Below are 16510 nucleotides of genomic sequence, written 5' to 3'. Positions count from 1 at the left end.
GACAGTGCCCTGTTTGGCTGCTATCCCACACTCAGATATCTATAACTTATATCCTGTATAACTTGAAAAACTACAGACACATTGCTTTTTGTTTTGAAATCTGTTTTATATATATCTGTTTTTTCTTTTTTGGTCGTGCTTGATATTAGCTTTACTATCAACAAGTGTGCTGCCAGGGTTGATGTGTTGTATTGCTATATTCTTTATTATTTTATTTATTTATGTCATTTTCAAAAGTATACTTTTATTACTTTCCATTGAATTGTATTTAAAGTTCAAGACAGTCCACTGTTGAAAAGACAAAGGTCAATAAATGCGTGTTATTTCCAAAGTCAGTGAGTAACCGTGTTAAATAATTGTGATCTCTGCCATAATCGAGCAGCCCTACTAAGATAATCAATTGACAGCAGTTCTGTCAATCCAATAATGTAAAAATGTCAAAGGTTCTCTGGTTACAGCCTCTCAGATGTGAGGATTTGCCATTTTTCTCTATATTATTGATTAAAACATAAATGATTAACTGATGATGATGATGATGATGATGATGATGATGATGGTCATTAGTTGCCCTCGTCTGAACCCTCTCTCCTCTCAGCATCTACATATAAACACGACACACACCAGATTCAACACACCAACACCCGTCCCACGCGCGTGATGTGTAATCGATGCCACCGTGTAACGCCACAAACGCGCACCGACACCTGCGGTGTTTACTATTCTGTGCTGGGTGTGTTGGCTGACATGCCGCTGCAGCTGCTGAGTGAGAGGAATAAAACAATGAACTTTCACACAGAGTGGAGCGCCGGTACAGTCAGAGCTGACTCGTTTCACAGGGTCAACACACTGTGGCCGACATTTTGCCACGGGAATTTCCCACGTCCGAAATAAAAACTTGTGGGAGTGTGGTGAGCGCTGCTCAAAGGTTTGTATTGACACAGCGTTAGTGGGCGCTTCTGCTGTCTCCGCCTCACAGGTGTGGCTCATCAAGCGTGCTGATTACACAGCATGATTACTGTGCACGTGTGTGCTGGGGCTGGTCCCAATGAAAGGACACTTTCATATTCATGAGGAGGTGGTCTTCTCCATGTGTATTCTAATGACTGTCATTAGACAAGATTAAGAAACTAAGGTGCTTCTGAGCTCTTATTTTGCCTCTGGGCGATAACACAAATGACAGCTCCCAACGCTGTTGATCACTTAAGCAGTGTTTTCACATTTCACCGAGATCAGCTGTGACAATGTTTAGCGCTCAGATTGTTTAGCAGTCAATGCTAATTTAAGTCATTGTTCTGTTCTGTTTCTGATCAAGATTGATATTAATCATTTTTGGAGTTTGTTGATAGCTGCTAACATCTCCAAAGATGTGGTTTAAACATACTGATCGACCTCATGTACAACACCAGATCAACTTGACTCCAATCACAAGTTTCACATTAGAGGGTTTTGTTTCACCCAGAAAATATATGTATTGTCTGCGGGAGACCATGGCATTACAGCAAAATTAATGTCATTTTAAATCTAGACGTCAATTTCATTTTCTGAAATAACAAGCCCACGAAGCAAATTAACTGTTCAATCTTGCTATAAAGGCAATTTCCCTTTATGGTCCGGTGAGTGTTTTTCCCTCACAGCTCTGTTCAGTGACAGAACGCTGGAAATGCCAACCCCACTTCACCAGAAGCAAAATGTCGGAAATTATTTTTTGTTGTGAAGAATCATTATACCTCCCACAGAGATCAAACTGAATCCTACTTTCGAACGCCACACATTTTCTTGAGAAAATGTAGCATTTCTCCTTGTGTTTCTGTGTTTAGCGCTCAACGATTTCCCAAGTTAGTGTGATGTGGGGTGTGTGTGTGAGATTGTGTGTGCGTGTGGGGGGGGGGGGGGGGGGGGGGCGTTCTTGCACGAGGCTTGTTAATTGGTCTCATTAAACAGAGCTGCTGCGCGGCTCCTGAGAGAATCATCCTGCTTCTTCCCTCTGTTTTCGTCTGCTTTGCTTTGATGTTCTCAAAGCGATATGATCTTTACCCCAAGCGCCCCCCCCAGCCCCTTGCTACCTTCACCTCCTCTGCTCCTCCTATCTTAGCTGAACCATGAGTTGTCGCAGCAGTAAGCCTTTGACCCTGCTCTTCCTTTCTGAGATAAGTGCTGCTCCACCTCACCTCCCTCTGTCCCCTCTGTGTCAAAGATGTTCCCCTCCCTCATTAACTTCCTTGCTTTCTCATTTCCTCTCCAACGCTTGCGACCCCCTCTCAGTGAAACCCACCCTCATCTAACCATTGTTTTCTTGTTTAGTCTGCCTGCCCTGCTGCCTATGTGGGTGTAGCCTATATAAATACATACTTGTAGATGTGGCCTAACTTCGCCTCCTTCTTACCTGTGCATCGCGTGTGTCCCTCAGCGGGCTCAAATCCTGGTAGGCAGGCGCAGGAGGTTGTTGGCTGGCCTACCCACTGGCCATCTTCCCCACAGAAGAGTTTAGGGGGCCGAGGTCGGGGCCCCTGCTGGGCGGCATGCTCCACACACACTCCCTGCGCCTCTTGCACAAGAGTACGGGGAACGGTCTCAGGGAAAGAGGAAAGAGCACTGACCAGGGGAGGACACTTTTTGAAGAACACTCTGACTGACAGCAGGGCCATGCAGGCGCCCTGAGCCTGAAAAGCCAAGTAGAAGCCTCTCTTAGATAGAGGGCCGAGTCTTAAGGTCTTCACATTAAATTTCCGCTCTCCACCCTTCCTCAGTAGAAAGTCTGCAGCCACTGTGTCCACCTAAGGCAGGAAGAAAGAGAAAAGAGCTTATGTAATGGCCAGATTCCAACACACAGGGTTCGGTCTTCAAAAAAGGACACGGCTGGTGGTTTTGCATTTAGCCATTGTAGCTCATTAACGTAACATCACATATGCTTTACATTACTGAACATTTTCCAAAGCATCCCGCTGTGATTTTAGATTGATTTACTACCTTCTTGGCGTCCATTGTGTCCCATTTGTTACAGTACGCTTTGAGCCTCTACTTGCAGGGACTTGCTCGAAAGAAACGTAATTCATCACAGTGAACATTTCATCCCTTTTATTTTTCTGTCAAAGTTACATTATTAAGTGGTAATGAAGTTGAGGAGCAGGGACTATTTTGAAACCTCTCTTTGGTGATGTGTTTGAGGGCGATCTGACATCAGAGGTTTGATAGGGGATATGCTGCTGACAAAGCACAGTGCTCATAAGTTGTGTGTTGTATGTGAAATGAAGGTAAACTGTAAAAAACAATAAAAAAAATACATACCTAAAGGATTTTTTTTGTCTCTGTGAGGTGATTCTGATATTGTAATGAAATGGATGGAAGCCAACTGCATATTGCAGGTAAGAAGTCAATCTAAAAATGTGGGATATACTTTGGAAAACTGTCAGCAGTCATTTACTGTTTGATATCCATACATCATACAGAAGATAAAAAGCTTGACATGTAAATCAACTAGTAACGTTCTTGAATGAAATGTGGACAAGAGAGATTTACTTATATAATTTTTGTTAAGTTACAGTATTTTATTGTTTTTTCCAGTTTGGGAGAATGTTAAAGGGGTATATTAGTAATTTAATATTGCAATTTCATTAAGTTGGGGGATTCACAAGAGACTTTTTTTTAAAGATGCAGCAGAGGCCAGTATTGATATAAAAAAAATAAAAATAATAAAAATACTGGATTCTACACTTGGCATGATGTGACTTGTTTTTTTAAACACTCCTTGCCCGGTAAATTGCCTCATGCTTTATACTCCACACCCTCAGTCTGTAACGTAAGCTGTCTGTTAAAAGAATTCAGTTTCAAGCTTAATCCAAGACAACATGGGTGACATCATAAGGGTTATTTGGGACTGAGATGATTAATTAGAGCTGCAATGATTAGTCAATGAACTGATTTGAAAACTGTCAGCTCATCAGAAAATAAATCAGCATTTTTGTAAAAGTTTTATGTTTACAGCTTCTCATGTGTGAGAATTTACTATTACTGCTTTTTCGCATATATATTTCATGCTTAAAGATATACTTAAATATCTTTAGGCCCTGGACTGTTCATCAGAAAACACAAGTAAATCAAAGTTATGGCTTTGGGCTGCGTGTTTAACTTTTCATGCTTAATCGGTTAAATGATCATGAAAATATTTGTTAGGTTCAGCCTTAAAATTAATGGTGGTTCTCACAGGCTGGGTGGTACTAATCATGAATAAATAATAATATAAATAAACTGAACTTCATATGTAAAATAGGTGGAGTAGTATAAATTAAATTAAATAAATAAAAATATTATGAATAAAATGTTTAATTCCTGAATCAACCACAGAGAAACAGAAGTCATTAAGTAATAATGATTTCGGTAAGAAAATGCAGGCTGTGACTTATTTGTTTTGAACTTTAGCGTCTGGACGTACCTTGGTGTACGGGTTCTCCATCCAGGGCGGGTAAGAGGCCGTGGCCTCGTTGGAGTCGGCCTGGTAGTAGTAGAGGTTAAAGGTCTCCTTACAGCTGCGGTGGTGGGTGCTCCTGGAGGAACACTCCATCATGGTGAAGCGCAGCTCCACGTACACCTGAGACGCTCCTCGTCGCTGGATGAAGCCGCTGCGCAGCCAGTGGCTGGATGAGCTGTCGGTCTGACAGATCTGATAGGTCCTCACGCTGTTGTTCTCCTCATCTAAACCGCTCACTTCCTCCCACTGCGGGCAAAGACGAGAACAAAGGGCTGTCAGGTCGCACGTTAAAGTGACATATGAGCCCGAAACCTTGAGAACATTTTTGTGAGCCCAGAGAATATTTAATTGTCCTATAAAGACTTTCACTATCGTCTTTATATAATTGGTCACATTAAAAGTGCCGTTCATCATAATAATGTTGCAATTATTTGTTGGCCCTCTGCTGTAATGCACCTGTCAGAGGCCTGTGAGACAGCTCTGGCCTGGTGTGGATTTTGATCCAGCCCACATTTGAATCTGGGTTGTTAAATCATTCCTCCTGCTGAGCTGCAGCCCAGCTAGTGGGAATACAAGTCTCAATTGTCAAACAGAGCACACAACTGCACACAGCATCCAAGACAGACATAGCTTCACCCCTTAAACACACTTTTAGACTAAAATGCAAGAAGGAATACAGTAGAGGATACCACAAATATTCTGTATATGAACTAAAAAACCCTCCACAGAGATCTACATTTGTTGGGGAGCAAAATACAAGTGAAAAATGCTTTCATGTCTGAATTCTGAGTCAACAGCAAACATGTTCACCACCACTATGTTCCCAAGAGCGGGAAACAAGCAGGAAATTAACATACTCGGGGCAGAATTTAGCAGATTTGCTGAACTTGAGGCTCAGAAATTCAGTTATGTAAATATGTAAATCTTTAAAAATCCATTTGCAGATGATGTGTTGAGTGAGGCAGAATACTAGTCTGAATGAATTACAGTGCAGCAGAGCACTGAGAGCCAGGTCTGAAGCACTTGAAGGGAGAACTTCCTTTCTAATCCCAAAAACTAAATATGATGGACTTTGGCAGCACATATTTCTGAGAACAAAATATTTTCTGTGATGAAGATGCACAAAACATCCCACTGGGCTCACCTGGATTTGACAAAAATAATTTAGATAAATTGAAAGCAAATAAGAGAAGAGGTATAACTATAGAGATGTATGGTTTATACCATAGTTATACGCAGTTGTATGTAAAAGTTTGGGCACATCTGGGCAAATTTTGTTGAAGTGAAAGATCTCAACACATCCACTGCAGCAAACAGACATTCAACACGAGTCTTCAAATGCCAATTCTTTACTACTTTTTATTTTAGGAGTTTGGAAAAAAAAAAAAAAAAAAAAAATCAGGGTTTCCACTGGAAAAGTTGTTCACCTGGCAGCTGGACACAGGAACCAGTCCACAGCGGGCCGCCGGGATTTACCCCGTTATGACTGATGGCCATTCCAACTGTGCCTGTTCTTGTTCTAACAGCGTTACTATTACAACGACCTGAGGCTGAGGGGTCGACAAAGCGTTTTAACCAACACATGTCGCTCATTATATCTATTTTTTAAACCAAGCTGCCCCAAATTCCCCGATTCTTAGGCCTGAGGGCAGCAACTCATTTGCAACAGCTCACATTTAAAAATGATGTTCAAGTACTTTTGAAATAGAGAAGCCATAAATATCTACTACTACCAGAGCTTTTATACCTAAAAATAACCATATAGTAATCCTTTAATATCTGTTCTGATGCAGGCAGCTCATGGCACCGTCATCATTGACTACATCACAGTTTTATTCTCTGTAGTTTCATATAAAAACAATCCAGCCCATGTTTTGACAATGTGAAGCGTTTGATGAACTGCTTCAAATGATAACGGCTGCTCAAACTATTTAGAGATTGTTGGTCTTAATCAAAAGCACAGACACATTTGTTGAGTATTTCTGTCCAGTTCCACAAATCTCCCCGCCAATTACTGTAACCATTTTCCTTCTGAGACATCAGCAAATTGAGCAGTTTTGGTCACTGACGCTGGCAAAAATACCCTAGCAACCACTCTTCAGTTGATCGAGTTACAAATATGTCTTTTTCTGGCTGCAGTATTCAAAATTGTGGGCAGACAGTGACTCCAACTCCAAGGTTGATGGGATATATCAAAGCATCTGCTTTCAATATACTTTGAATCCCACATTCACTCTGGCGTCTCCTTTATTCTGTCAGTTACCTGCCATATAAGGAGCTCTTTTATAGCCAGAGTAACAAAGGAACAGCTGGAAGCCAAAAATCCCCAGTCACCACAAGGCCTGTGTTAGGAATACAGATAACAGAGTGAAGTTGGGGTTACATACCTCAGGTTTGGCATGTGAAAAGATGGTCCATTTGAGATCAGAAGTCTCCGTCTTAGTGTTCATCAGAGCCTCTGTGAAAAAGATAAAAAATATAATATCACTCACAGCGGGAAACATAAAAATGACTCTCATTTAGATTCAGAGAAACATTCAGATGAATGTAAAAATCACAGAGTGAACGTATTTCCGGTCTTAAGCTCGTTTATACTGGGATTAGGTTAGAAGATGGAGTTTCACCAGTCAAATTACAGCTACAGGAACATTCCCACTACCCCGAAACAGTTTTTCACTCTTATGTTTGTTTTTACTCCCCCCATGTCCCCCGTGTTCCCAGAGACACATCATGCCTGTGGTCACACTCAACCTGCTGAAAAGACTCTGCTTTTGTCCACAGAGAGCAGGGACAAGTAGTGGGAACAAGGGTATCAACCAGACACACACACACACACACACACACACACACACACACACACACACACACACACACACACACACACACACACACACACACACACACACACACACAGTGCATTCAGAAAGTGTTCAGACCCCTTCACTTTTCATTTTGTTATGTTGCCGTCTTGTGCTAAAATCCCTCACCAGTCTACACTCAGTACCCCAAATATCACGTTGACATAAGTATTCAGACCCTTTGCTATGACACTTGAAATTTCAGCTCAGGTGCCTCCCATTTCTCTTGATCGTCGTTGAGGTGTTTGTATACCTCGGTTGGAGTCCACCTGTGGTCAGTTCAGTTAGCTGGACATGATCTGGAAAGGGACACACCTGTCTATACAAGGTCTCACAGCTGACAGTGCGTATCAGAGCGAACACCAAGCCACCAGATGAAGGAACTGTCAGCAGAGCTCAGAGACAGGATTGACAGGATGAAACCAAGACTGAATTCTAAGCGTCATGTGTGGAGGAAACCATCCCAGTGGTGAAGCATGGTGGTGGTAGCATCAGGCTGTGGGGGTGCTTTTCAGCAGCAGGGACAGGGAGACTGGGGATGGTTGAGGGAAAGCTGAACAGACCAAAGCACAAAGATACCCTTAATGGAAACCTGATCCAGAGCAGCCAGGACCTCAGATTGGGCCAAAGGGTCACCCTCCAACAGGTCACCCTGAGTACAAAACGAAGACAATGCAAAAGTAGCTCAGGGACAACTGTGTGAATGTCCTTGAGGGGCCCAGCCAGAGCCCTGACTTGAACCCAGTCAAACATCCCTGGAGAGACCTGAAAATGGCTGTCCAGCGAGGGTCCTCAACCGACAGACAGAGCTTGAGGGAATCTGCAGAGAGGACTGGCGGAAAATCCCCAAATCCAGATGTGCAAAATCATACCCAAGAAGACGGCTGAAGAAGGCAGAAGACGGCTGTAACCTCTGAGGAAAGGGTCTGAATACTCGTGGGAATGTGATATTTCAGATTTTTTATTAATAATTCTGTAACAAATTGTTTTCACCTCGTCATTATGAGGAACTTGAGTGTAGACTGATAAGAGCAAAATGAATTATATATTAAAAAATTAAAGGGGTCTGAACACTTGCTGAATTTAAGCCCTTCCAGTCACTATCTGTGATTACAATAGAACTGCTTATTTTGTAACAAACAATCTGAGTCCTGCTATGATTCAGCATCCCACTCATGTCCAGGAGCTGAAATGCATGTCAGCTGAAGCACAGCTAGGTGCAGGTGATGGTACTTCTTTCTGTGTGAGGACATCATTTCTCCCCCTAGCTGTCTTAGCAGATCGTCTCTGTTAAATCATGACTCATATTTATAGTGACGGGGTGAGGTTTCTGTCACAGACTGCTTTTAGAGCCCTTCGTGTTCCCTGCAGAAGCTCATCTCAAGGGTCAGGCAGTTTGGTTTTACCAATAAACAGGATTTAATGCAACTCTCCTGTGTGCCATGATCAAGGAGAGCGCTTGCATGAAAATGGATCCTGGAGGAAATGGAGGTTTCAGTGAGAGTTTATCATTGGGGTTATTAAGATGTTTTGTTGAATTAGGCTACCAATATAAGGTTCGGCAGTAAAGTCAACATCCCATAACCCCACTAATACACACTCTACACACACACACACAGAGAAACACAATACAAATCCACGATAAAAACAGCATCTTTTCCCTGGTTTCTTTTATGGTTTTATTTCTCTCAAATTGTGGTCTCTAGGGGTTTGTATTTTTTCCACCACACTGATTGATTTTAGTGATAATACTCCACATAAAAAATGTTACACTGCCTGAAATCCCATGAAATCTATACTTTAAAATAAGACTCAGTTCCTTGCGTTGTTGTCTGTTTATTTAACTGTAACTGGAAAACTCAGCACAATAATCGGTTTATACATTCATTACAAAATGATCTGAGAAATGCTTCACTCTCAATCCTGGATGAGGCCAAACTGTTGCTTTTCTCAAAGATGTGTCGTTTCCACCTCCTACTTGTTTTGACATGTTGCTTTGTTGTCCAAAATATTTGCTCTGAATACATGTGTGTCAAAATCAAGTGTCAGATTTTAAAACACAGATTTCCATCTGTGATCATCCAAATGTGAGGCCAGACAGCCCTGTAGTTCGGAGTTAATAAGACGTCTTCTGTTGCTTTAATGATGGCTTTTGGCATTTGTCGAGTTCCAGTCGTACTGGTTTACAATTTCAGAGATGAAATCATGAATTATTATCTGTGGCTATCTTCATGCTGAAAATTGAAATGCATTGCACAGAATTCAGTCTACAGCACCTCCGCCAGAAATGTTTCCCATTGTCTGGAAATTCAATTTCATGAGCCCAAAACTTAAGTAGCTGTGAAATGGTTGGTCCATTAACAGAGTTGATTGACACAATAATTGAATAGCTGATCAGTCTAGATCCAGATTTTCACATGCTTCCTGCTTTCCGAGTTGGTTGGAGAATAGAAGACCTTGAAGACATCACCTTGGGCTCTGGGAAATATTGATGAGCATTTATCAAAAAATAATAGATAGCTTAATCAATAATAAAAAAAAAAAAGATTAGTTCCAGCCCCAAAGTTTCATCCTGAATGACCTTTAATCCTGTAAAACATCAGCATGCATGTTACCTCTACTGCCTGCTCAATAAAACACATCCTAATTATTACAGTGGGCTTCGTGTGGACTGTGCAGAAGACAGGAGAGGAGGAGGGTTGAGAAAACCTTTTACACAGATGAATATATTTTGCACAACACCGTTCAACATCAACACTTGTAGTATTTTACAAAAATAACTGCAACGCCCACAGTTTCTAATCTCTGTGATCCTGTGGAAATGAGAGGCAATCACATTCACCACTTACCAACCCACATCCCAATGAAATACACATGAAGAAGAATCTCACAGATAAAACAGAATCCGAGTCAGACGTCAGAGTCGGACACCGTTGTTCAAAACTGACGGACGTTTTAGTGATTAGAGATCAGGTCTATTCAAGCCGGACTCAGCACTCAGCATGGGATATTTGGATATTATGAGGATGTAAAACAATGCTATTCCTCCTTCAGAATAAAACATGTTTAACTGCTTCACATAAACATTTTAAAACAAAACCCATAAAAGGACGAAGTATTGGAAGTGGACAATATCTAGTGTTGTTGTCTATTAATATCTGAGTCTTTATATCCTCGTTTTTTTCTATAATGATTTCAATGATCACTCAATCACGCCCACAGCTGCTCACATCTTAGCTCCTGCTAATTTAATACATTTCCTCAGTGAACAACCCACACACACACACACACACACACACACACACACACACAGAATTCATCCCCTTCTCAATGCCACTCTCTGTCATAAAGCCAAATCACTTAAATTTTTCTCAGCGTGTTCCAGCCCAGTGCCATTTTCTCGTTCTCATCGCCTGTGTGACCTGACCTCACGCGCAGCACATGAAAGCAATGACATGACATTACTAATCATCAGTGCTGCATATGCAGCAGGTCCGTCATTATATCACGCTGAGGGGTAGATGGTGAATGTAACTTTAATCAATGACTTCTCCTTCTGTATTTCCCGGTTTCTCTTTCACAATCTACTCATTTTACTGTCTCTGTGCAAGCTCTGTGTACAGAAACACAAACATGCTCCTCACCCCGTTCCACTTCAAAACCACAGAAGCCCACCAGCTTTATAACAACAATCTGAGGCAATAAAGAGGAAGAAAAGAAAGTCTTCAGAGAGAAGAGAAAAAAAGAGGAGAGATGTGGATGAGGAGGATAATTGGGTGGCAATATTCAGGCCGGTGCTTTCCCTGTATTTAGCCTGCCTCGAGTTCACTCCAGCATAATTTAAAACACCTTCATAATACTCAGGCTGCAACGTGGAGACTGCCTCGTCTCCACCTTTCATATGAACACCTGTCTCTTCTTCTTCAGATGGTGGTCTTTTTTTTTTTGTTTTTTTTTTTTTTGAAGCAGTGGAAAAGAAACACCAGGCCTCAGGCTTAGTAATCACTGTTTATCGCTGCTCTATCATTAAGGTTTATGAGACAGGATGCGTGAGCGTGAGTGTTTCTATTATGTGCAGGCATGGCCTTGCCTTTCACCCAAGTAGATTCAGGCTTAAGCCCTGTTAAAGGAAGCCAGCGTTTCCCCTACATTCTTCCAGAAGCGGTGGCCACCCACCGCCGGAAAATTGCCCCGAGTGCTAGAAAAATGTAGAAACAATGAATATTTCGTCATCTGGCCATATTTAAAACCCAAAACAAACTATTGTACAGTAATGACTGTACAATTGTCCACATTAGGAGACACCAGAGGAGACTAAACTGATACTGGCGCTGTCAAGAAGACCAAGACTGAGCCTTGCAATTACAATTATGAAAAATCATATTAGAAATAGGAATCATTATCCAAGACAGGGAGAGGTGAGTCAGGAGTAGGTGAATTGAGATATCAAAAACAACATAGTACAGTTGATTTCTTTCATCACAGCACACGCTGGAAGAGTGCAGCAGAGGGAAAGGTATTAAGTTTTCTGTATGAAAAGCAGATAACAATGGAGGGTGTTGTACAAGGTTTTCTTTTGAAATGCAAAACCTTACTTTGTATTTTTGACAAAGGGGGACTATATGGCAAATACTACACCTTCATTTTCTGTATAGCTGTTTTCAGGCTTTAGACAAATGAACTCAAATTCGAGAGCGGGACCCATTTGATCTGATTTTTTTTTTTTTTTTTTTTTTTAAGTAAGTCCACTTTTGTGTTAATTTCTACACTGTGTGCCATTTCCCTCCCGATTTTCCACTTTCTCTGAGGCTCTGGAGTGTGATAGGGAAATTATAGGCATATGAACATTTGCCCTGCTTCAGCTACAATTAGACCTCATTTTAATTAAAGAAACAGAGTGCCAATTACCCTCATACACCTAGAGAAATGGAGACAGAGGGGAATAACAGGGATAATGAATGCCAGAAATGTACGAAGAGGAAGAGATGTTGGAAAGTTTGAGATTTACAGATGGCATATGCATAAAAATCAGACTGGCTTATCATTTTATCTGCCAATATTACAGCTACATTCATTAGGCTGCTTGCTCTCAGTGTGTATACACATGCCAGGTTGGCTAACATGAAGCCGTGAAGTCTTTGCATCATTATGATGCTTTTCTCTACGCTCAATACTTTCCTTTTATATCGTATCTTCCCAACATACATTGATACAGTTTGCATGTAATAACTGAGTAATGATGAGCCAGTGATTTAATCAATACAAGACGCAGAGATGTAATAATTCAGAAACTGCTAAGCAGAGGAATCACATATGTTTGCATAATATTTCTTTGGTGGTTTGGGACTTAAAGCTGCTGCCTTCCAATGCTCGACATGAAGGTCTGACCAGTTTCTTGCAGTACAGAAAAAATTCCTTGACAGGAGGGTTAATGTCCTCCAGGTTTCGCTCAGAACGTCATATGTTTGAGGGGCTGAAGCCACCATATGTTTTACATTTTGCAAAGCCAATACCCTGAAATCAGACATGCTTACGGGATGTTCTGGTGCCTCAGGCAATTTGATATCCTCCATGTTTCACATTTAAAATTACAGGAATACTTCTAGATTCCTGGAAAAAAAAAAAAAGCTTATTTGGTTTCTTGCCAAGAATAACATGAGAAGATCGATACCATTCTTATGTCTGGATGGTTAGCTTAGCTTAGCACAAAGACTGTAGACAGAGGGAAACAGCTAGCCTGGGTCTGTCCAAATCACCTTCCAGCAGCTCTAAAGCTCACCAGCCAACATGGTGTATCTTGTTGGTTAAATCCAAACATCCGTGCTGGTAGAAGAAGTTTGTTACCTTTGGACAGAGTTAGCTGTTTGCCTCGTTTCCAGTCTTTGTGCAAAGCTTAGCCAAACAGCTGCTGGCTGTAGCTTCATGTTTATAGTACAGACAAGAGAGTGGGATTCTCTAACCTCTTTAACTCTTGGCATGAAAGTAAATACATGAAGGCCTATTTCTCAAAATGTCAAAATATTTTAACAATCTTTCAAAAAAAAATCCCTAATTTTGGACATTTTTTGATTTTGTTTTAGGGATTAAAGCTGCTACTAGAACAGTCAGTAAAGTTGTTTTTTTTTTTTGTTGTTGTTGCTTTTGGAGCATTCCATAATTCCTTTACAAGTTTATCATCTTCATTGTACTGTAGTGATTGTCCTCCAGTTGTTACTGACCAAATGCTACAAAAATATTGTCGCTTAATCTTTTAAAATGCTAATTTTGCACGTCCTTGGCACTCAGGTTATCTACCATGCTGCACATGAAGAATGCAAATGAAAAGAAAATATTATTTTCCTTCACGTGTCAGCTTCCTCGTGTTGTATTTGTGAGTGTAGGTTCATGTGTGTGTGAACGTAAATGTTTAGAAAGACATGCACCGGCTGTGTGTGTGTGTGTGTGTGTGTGTGTGTGTGTGTGAGAACAGTGTTTGTGTGTCTTTGACAAGAGTTGTGTCTAGTGGGATTAGACCTCAGCTTCCTGTGGTTCCTGTCCCCTTCCCGTCTCCTGTTTTAGGGGGGGGGGGGGCACTGGGCTCTACTGTAAAACAAAAGTCTCAGCTGCTTTTAGCTTGTGTCACGGAGTAGTGAGATAAAAGGAGCAAAGGTGAGATGAATAAACTGTGTTCATCTCTGACACTTCTCTTCTGTCTTGTCTGCAGGGGATGTGTATCAGTAAGTGCTGTGGTTGGTCTCTGTCCCAGGACAGGATGTGACCCAGTTAGGGAGGAAGCTTCATACTGGACATAACCCAAAGATGCTACTGGAGAGGATCAACATTGCTATGAATCAAACTGACTGACCTGAACCACAGAGGATTGAGCAAAGGTCTACGATACCTGACCTCTGAATGCTTTGGATTGAGTTTACAAGACCAGCAGAGACTCACCCGACAGAATCATTACATTAATCACTCCCAGCTGAAGGTGTGTTTTCAGTAGTCCACACTCCAGAGCTTGCATGAGAGATCAGGTGACATCTCTTCCTCGGCTATTAATAAAATCAGTACAATGCTTAGACTTTTTCAGTTTCTAGTCGTTCCTAATTCTTGCGAACACACCTGTGTATCAGATAGGCTTTAACAAAGCTTCTCCCTGGTGTTGGAGCACAAAACAAATGTAGACTAATACAGGTATGATCCGGTGCTACTCCCTTTTAATAAATTATAAAGTAGAAGGAAATAACTATTGCATTATTTGAGTCACACAAGTTCGTAGAGAATATTTACTTTAATCACAGTGATCTAAAAAGTTTTGACTTTCAACATGAAATGAGCGGTCAAGGTTAAGAGGATTTGGTTCAGAGCCTTTTTAGACTGCCGCCTACGAGTTGCGAGTGTTGACCTGTAGTGGCAACTGCTAAGCAACCCACCAGCATCTTGGACTCTTAACAGCCTTTTTCCCCTCAGACAAACAAAAGGCACATCGCTGTGAGGTAAAAGAGACTGAACTAGATGAATAATGAACATTATAGGTGACATGTAGGGCCGTCCGACAATAGATTATAATGTCATTCTAGGAAGTGTTTGCTGTTTTATGTTTGTGTAGACCAGGATCTGACTGACATTAGCATGGAGAAGTAAAAGCAGTAGATTTTAAGATTAAATTCCCAACAAGAGACAAGGAAGGGAAGAAAAATGTAATCTCTTTGAGTTAGACTGCAAGTGGACACATTAAACAACTTCAAACTTTAAACACATACTTTTCAGCGCTATCTCTCATACAGCATGATTGAATAAATTACCTTCCTTTACAGCATATTTCAGCTTTTTTGGAGTATTGATCTGCCACTGAGTGAATTCACCTCCTGCTACTTCCAATTAGGGGCACTGCTTTCTCAAGCCCTCTTTAAAAATAACCCGACTGACTGGCTTCTTGAGAACATTGTTGCAGGCTACACCAACTCCCTGGTGGCTTCCTGATACAGAATCCTATAAGAGGAGGAATGAATTACAAAGGAAAACTTAAAAAGACCTTCTTTTTTGAAAAAAAGTTAAAAGTCATTAAATTTTGAGAGGGTATACTGCTCTTTTCAAAAATCTCTGCATTTCCACAAGCAATGCTGCCTTGAAATAAAGAGTACTGTGAGGTAAAAAGAGGGAAGAGATGAGATGATGATGTCCACATTAGCTCGAAGGCAGACCAGTGGTGTGTGATCTCTTTGTGTTTGAGGTGGGCCATTGGATTTCATTTCATTTCCACTTCCATCTGGAGACTAATTTCATTATGAAACTCCAGGACTTTCATTATCAATTAATTGTTTTTGTTCATAAAATGTCAGATGGAAATGTGAAAATTGCCATGATAATTTACCAAAGCCCAACATGACGTCTTCAAAATGTCTTTTTTTTGTCCCAAAGATATTCCATTTACAATTATTTATGACAATCGTCTGTCTAATCTTCTGTCAATCAAGTCACTCCAGCTCTACTTACAGTGTTTTAACCCTTCGAAACCAGACTCCTCTCCCACATTTATCATTCTACTCCTATTGTTTCAGCTCATTTCCTCTTCCTTTATTTCTTTGCCTTAAATTCCAGGTCTCAGATGAGTTACCATAAGCCACGTGCTCCTCAACTAAACTAAATCAAGTAAATGTGTAAAATGTAAAACTAAATAAATATATAAAGATATTTCCCCACCATACAGTTTTTGTATCATCTAGTTTCCTACACCAGACTAAACGCCACCTGTTCTTGCTGCTGTAGCTGGGAGGACGGATGCTCCTTAAAATGTGGGTCACGTGTATCGATTAGTGTAGCCAGAGAAATTTTTATCTTTCGATACTGTATGTCCACAGTTATACTGCCAGAGCCTGACTGAATTAAGGAAATACACTTTAATTCCACAATATTGTTTTTAATGCCTGGTTGCATTGCAAAAATGCAACCAGGCAAGGAATGCCTTGTTTTTGTGAGCTTTACACATCTTCTAATCTTTGAACTCATGTTGTAGCCTCTTCCAAACTAAAAAAAAACAAAAAAAAAACGTATATCATTTCTTTTCAAAGACCTTGCTGCTGCGTGATTGAAAGGCAAGTGCCTTGGTAAATAGATGTGTGCTGCACAGTACATTTCAGCACTTTGGTGTTTTAAAAGACAATTTCTGTTTCTGTTCTTTCGAGGCATGTTTTTGGTAATTGGTCTT

General features: G+C 40.9%; 1 protein-coding gene across 1 annotated transcript in view; it reads right to left on the bottom strand.

The window, feature by feature from the left end:
* The window catches only part of LOC139607700 (ephrin type-B receptor 4a-like), a 36943-nt gene that overhangs the window by 11185 nt on the left and 9248 nt on the right, over positions 1 to 16510 (bottom strand). The window contains exons 3-5 of the mRNA XM_071460818.1: positions 6853 to 6923; positions 4430 to 4711; positions 2384 to 2774 (exon numbers count right to left, since the gene is read on the bottom strand). Of these exons, the coding sequence (XP_071316919.1) occupies positions 2384 to 2774; positions 4430 to 4711; positions 6853 to 6923 (744 nt within the window). The remainder of the gene's footprint in view (positions 1 to 2383; positions 2775 to 4429; positions 4712 to 6852; positions 6924 to 16510) is intronic.

This window comes from Trachinotus anak, unplaced genomic scaffold, assembly GCF_046630095.1.
Source record: "Trachinotus anak isolate AG129_WGS33_773 ecotype Australia unplaced genomic scaffold, CSIRO_AGI_Tana_v1 ptg000024l, whole genome shotgun sequence".
Taxonomy (NCBI): domain Eukaryota; kingdom Metazoa; phylum Chordata; class Actinopteri; order Carangiformes; family Carangidae; genus Trachinotus; species Trachinotus anak.
Note: the sequence above shows the minus strand (reverse complement) of the source record. Positions and strands in the feature narration are given on the sequence as shown.